Here is a 5,000-nt window from a genome sequence, read left to right on the forward strand (position 1 = left end):
ATCCAGTTTGGGAAACACCAGGGCCAGAGGTTCCTGTGGCTGCTGGAAAACTCACTGGGGTATGCCGTGTATCTGGTCAGCAGCATTTTGGGGGAGGAGGAGAGGGACAACCCGCTGTCGGCCAACAAACACATGTTCCTCAGATACACCTCGCAGATCAGGGAGGTAGGCGAGGCTGTGGAGGTGTATCAGAAAAAACAGGCCATGCTGCAGGAGGCCCAGAGGACGGGAGACTCTGGATGTCTGATGGTGGAGTTTGGTGATTTTAAGGGTAGGTCAATGAAGGAGGTGTATGAGGACCCAAGCAAGGAGGCCCAGGCTCTCATCACCTACCTGAAGAAGGCAAAGGCCAGGCCCAACACCAACATGGCCCTTTTCAAAGCATACGTGCTGAAGAGGCAGGCTCCAGCCCACGTGCCCACCACCACTGTGCCCGCTGCATCTGCCCCCACTGCTGCTGTGCCCACTGCCACTGTGTCTGTTCCTCCTCCACCTGCTGCCACTCAGAACAGGCCACTGCTGGCTACCAACGTGAAGACCCTGTTGGCGCGGGGGAAGCATTTATCTGCTTCACAGCTGGCACAAAAGATTTTGTCTCCAGCCAAACCCTGTAAGTGATTTGCAAGCTTTAAAGTCATTACAGTATATATTATGCAGTATATATGTCTAACGAAAATACGTGTTTTGTAAACAACAGCTGCAGGACCACGTTTCCCTCCTGCGTCTGAGTCCGCAGCCCGGAGACGGCTCTTTACATGTGGTGAGTATCACTTTAACGCATACAAGTGTGTTGGTGACATGTGCTTAGTGTTTTATGTTATTTTACAGACTCTGCTGCTAGGGATTTTTTTGAGGAGGAAGATGACGAGGAGATGGCAACTGTAGCCTCACAAGCTGAGGAGCAACTTCCTCAAGGTATGTAAATCTTAAACAACATTTTACAAACAATTCTGTGACAACAGTATTTTTTAAATGACATCATATTCTTTTATTTTACAACACAGAGGAATGGCACTTCTCAGGTGTCAATCTACATTCACTCTTTGAGTGAACATCTTCAAAGCAAAAAGGGAATTTAAAGGTGTATGTAAAAGGTTTTTATTTCATTTTTTATCATAATCACTTACTAAAGCTCATTCTTGTCATCTCACACGTCCCCCACTCCCCTTGGAATAAGTGGCTGTTGTAGTTAGAGGCGCTCACAGTGTTTGGGCTGCTTTGCTTCACACTTGGCTGATCCCATCTCATTTTTCTTATTGTATTTGTCCTAATGGTGCTTGGGTGAAAAACAGGATGATTTTCACTGCTTCCTTCCATCGTTTCATCATCATGTCGCCTGTCTACTAATCATACATGCTTTGCACTAAACCTTGTAACCGCAGTAGCTGTCCAGCAGAGATGAGAAAGTCATGCAGTGAAAGTCTAAAACAATAAGATAATTATGTTGTGTCTTTTTACGCTCCAGCCACTGCGGCCTCGAGAGGCCCTGCTCCTGCCCCGGCTCGTGCTCCTGCCCCTGCTCCTGCTCCTGCTCCTCCAGCATTGTGGACCCCTGACCAGGTATCCCATTCGCCTGCAGAGCTTCCTGTCCACTGGAATGAGCAACTCCCATCTTTCCAGCAGGACTGGATCGGGAAGACTCTGTTCAGGGCCAACACAAAAACAGGGAAGCCTGAGCTGACGCCACATCCCAACTTCTGGTGGTACCCTCCCCAGCCCCCGACCGTCTTCACCCAGCCCCCTGCTTCTCCTGATATCTTCTTCTGCCGCCCTCTTTTCCTCTGGATGCCACTGAAGATGTGGTCCATTCCACTTGTCTGTGTCAAGCCAGCCTGCAATAACCACAAGCTGACAGCTGCTGGCCTTTATCGCACTGTGCGCAAGGTCCTGGACATAGACGGGTGGTATGACATGGCCACAGAGTATCTGGAGTGCAAAGGGTGCAAGAAGAAGTATCCAGCCTGGTCTGAAGACATCCTGGGACAGCTCGACATGGGACACCGCAGAAAATTCCCCGCCATTCTGACATACAGGTAGAACACATTCATATTTAGAGCAATGCACTGTAATTTGTTGTACTGTATAAAATCAAATACATTGCTTTACTGACATTAACATTGAAATAACAAGATGTGGCACTGAACAGAATTATTTGACTGTCTGTAGGTACACGTGTGACTACCGTGTAGTCATAATGATGCGGGAGAGGACCCGGGGCAACACTGTCACGCAGCTTCACAAAAAGCTGCAGGAGCAGCACACCTCAGCGTGGTCACAGCGGACGCTGGAGTACCTCACTGTCTGTGAGCCCTTCACAGACTCCTCCATCATTGAGCCTCCAGTCTTTTCTGCGCCTCCGCCCCTCCCACCCATCCCCAAACCCAAGTGGCTGCTGTCTGTGTATGCCAGGGACGTCCTCTCGCGGCTACCTGAGGTCAAGGCCAAAATAACCTCTGTCTTTGGCTCTGTCCTCAAGATGGACTCCACCAAAAAGGTATAAAAAGTCAAGTTTGAATAATAATAATTGTTATTATCTTACATTTTTCTTACATTTGTTTATTCTACTGTTTTTTTTTTACATAGGTCACCAAAAAACTGGCCGGTGCTGCTGCCAACACTGCTGGTTGGTGCACTAATGTAGGCAATGAGCACGGCCAGGTGTTGGTGTCAGTGCTCACAGCGGCAGAGGGGCATGGACTGTGGCCCATGGCGGCGGGTCTCATGAAGAGGTACAGGGAGGCGGGAGTGGCACCGCCCGCCGTCATGTATGTGGACAGAGACTGCTGCAGCCCACACGCACACGGACAGTCGCAGGTCAGAGCCATGTTCACAGAGTGGGATGAGCTCCAAGTGCGCCTAGACATTTGGCACTTCATGCGGCGCTTTGCAGCAGGTGTCATCACGGAGTCTCATCAGCTCTACGGCACCTTCATGACTCGGCTTTCCAGGTACATCTTTGAGCTGGATCCAGATGATGTCGCTGCTCTTCGGTTGGCCAAACAGGGGGAGCTACAGGCCAGAGGAGCTTGTCCAGTCTCAGAGAAGGCCCTGGATAAGCTGATCACCAGGAAGGAGTTGGCGCTGCACTGTCGCAAGCGGACCAGAGGAGTGGAGGAGACCACCAGGAGGATCAAGGCGCTCATTGAAGAGATGGACAGTGAGAAGGGGAGGGACACTCTGGGTGTACCACTGCTGGACCACGAGCGCATCCAACAGATCTGGATGGACCAGCAGAGGCACATCACCTGTATTCAGGACCCAGAGGGCTTCCCTCTGTACCAGAAGACAGGCACAGTGAAGAAGGGTGGTGTGGAGCTCAGCTGCTATCGCTGTGCTCGTGGCTCCACCTCCTTGGAGTCTTTCCACCTCCATTTAAATCGCTTCATCCCAGGTAGGTTATAACTTTTATAACCTGCTAAAAACTTAAAACTTTTATAACCTGTTCTGCCGTTCTGAATACATAGATTACATATATTTGCCTTTATTTAACCTCTAGGGACCAGTGCCAGTGATGCACATTTCCAGGCCTATCTCCTGGAAGGCCTGATGCGCTGGAACCAGGACCGGATGGATGAAGCAGTGAGGGGAAAGACTGACCTGAGGACCTACAGCAGCGCTGAGAGGGAGGCAATGGACCGGCTCAGCCGCAAAGTGCTGAAGATGTCCCTGGATGAGCGCTACCAGCCTCCAGGGGCTTACACAGGTGAGAATTATTCATGTTAACTCAAACAAAAGATTATACATTATACAGGTGTATGAGTGTTTGAGTGTACATTTTTATATTTTATTTCAAATACTTCAACTATTGTTGGAGTTATTTGTACTTTGTTTAATTTAGGCTTAATTTGAGCCTTTATAACCTAATTTCTTTGCTTTCTTTTGCTAAAGTGAATTTGCTTTATTTAGCATTTATGCTTATTATTTTCTTGTTTATTATTTTCATTTTTTGATCTGTTAAACTGCGTCAAGCCTACAAACGATCAAACTTTGAAAGGTTTGATTGTTTGTTTGTTTCAGTTTGTTATGGACAAATAGCCACTACAGCTATAATAATGTGAATGTGCTTTGTATGTGTGTTCTTTTGCAGGGGAGCTGCTGGGTATGGAGTATCTGTACAGTCAGTCTGGGAAATCCCTGACTATTATGGATAACCCAGAAGAGGAGGATCGGCTGGTTGAGCAGATGGATGATGAGGTGGTGCAGGACGAAGGCTTCGTTGAGGAGGAACCTGAGGATCTCACAGTGCCAGTCCTCTATGACCCCTTTGAGACTGTCCCAGTCCACAGCAGCGGCCCCCAGACCTTCAACCCCTGTCCCTCTGCACCAGGACCATCCTCACTACAGCCACCCACATCCAGCCAAGGACTGCAGCGCCCTGCCCAGCCTCCTCTGCAGTCTCCTCTTCTGCGCCCTGCCCAGCCTCCTCTGCAGTCTCCTCTTCTGCGCCCTGCCCAGCCTCCTCTGCAATCTCCTTCTCTGCGCCCTGCTCAGCCTCCTCTGCACTCTGTCCAGCTTCCTCTGCAGTCTCCTCAGCAGTGCCCTTCTCTGCCTCTTCTACACCCTCCTCTGCAGCGCCCTGTTCACCCTCCTCTGCAGTCTCCTCCACAGCCTTCTGTCCAGCCAAGTGCTGCCTCTGCTCCTGCAACATCAACTGGGTCCAGTGTTGCAGACCAGGCTCCTGTAAGTAAGCTGCTCATTATTAGTTTCTTTTTGCTTTTACACTCTGACATTTAACATGCTGTGTATTTTTATTGTAATGCTTCCCTGCAGGCTCCTGTTCTTGGACCCGATGGCGTTGCGGGCTGGGATAAGGTGCAGGATCTGGCTGAGTACCTGGTGTCCCTCCGTCAGGCACTCTACCTGGATGAGCAGCAGGTCACAGAGGTCATCCGTCTGTGGACTGCTCTTCCTGATGGGGACAAGAGGAGGATCCACTATCAGCCCAGACACCAGCCCAAACTGACCCACGGACGCTTCAAGGCTCCGAAAAACACAGGAGT

General features: G+C 49.9%; 2 protein-coding genes across 2 annotated transcripts in view; both read left to right on the top strand.

Moving 5' to 3' along the window:
- LOC311082136 (uncharacterized protein) overlaps positions 1 to 1,051 on the top strand; it is a gene marked incomplete at its 3' end in the record, with an annotated part of 1,284 nt that extends 233 nt beyond the window's left edge. Inside the window, exons 1-4 of the mRNA XM_084112878.1 lie at positions 1 to 610; positions 698 to 760; positions 829 to 915; positions 1,005 to 1,051. The exon at positions 1 to 610 is cut by the window's left edge and continues 233 nt beyond it. Coding sequence (XP_083969004.1) covers positions 1 to 610; positions 698 to 760; positions 829 to 915; positions 1,005 to 1,051 — 807 coding nt within the window. The remainder of the gene's footprint in view (positions 611 to 697; positions 761 to 828; positions 916 to 1,004) is intronic.
- Positions 1,003 to 5,000, top strand: part of LOC311082138 (uncharacterized protein) — a gene marked incomplete at its 3' end in the record, with an annotated part of 5,161 nt that continues 1,163 nt past the window's right edge. The window contains exons 1-7 of the mRNA XM_084112880.1: positions 1,003 to 1,094; positions 1,466 to 2,033; positions 2,167 to 2,494; positions 2,584 to 3,391; positions 3,497 to 3,703; positions 4,088 to 4,680; positions 4,771 to 5,000. The exon at positions 4,771 to 5,000 is cut by the window's right edge and continues 276 nt beyond it. Coding sequence (XP_083969006.1) covers positions 1,786 to 2,033; positions 2,167 to 2,494; positions 2,584 to 3,391; positions 3,497 to 3,703; positions 4,088 to 4,680; positions 4,771 to 5,000 — 2,414 coding nt within the window. The 5' untranslated portion in view covers positions 1,003 to 1,094; positions 1,466 to 1,785. The remainder of the gene's footprint in view (positions 1,095 to 1,465; positions 2,034 to 2,166; positions 2,495 to 2,583; positions 3,392 to 3,496; positions 3,704 to 4,087; positions 4,681 to 4,770) is intronic.

The sequence above is a fragment of the Abramis brama genome (assembly GCF_963993115.1).
Source record: "Abramis brama genome assembly, chromosome: 4".
NCBI lineage: Eukaryota > Metazoa > Chordata > Actinopteri > Cypriniformes > Leuciscidae > Abramis > Abramis brama.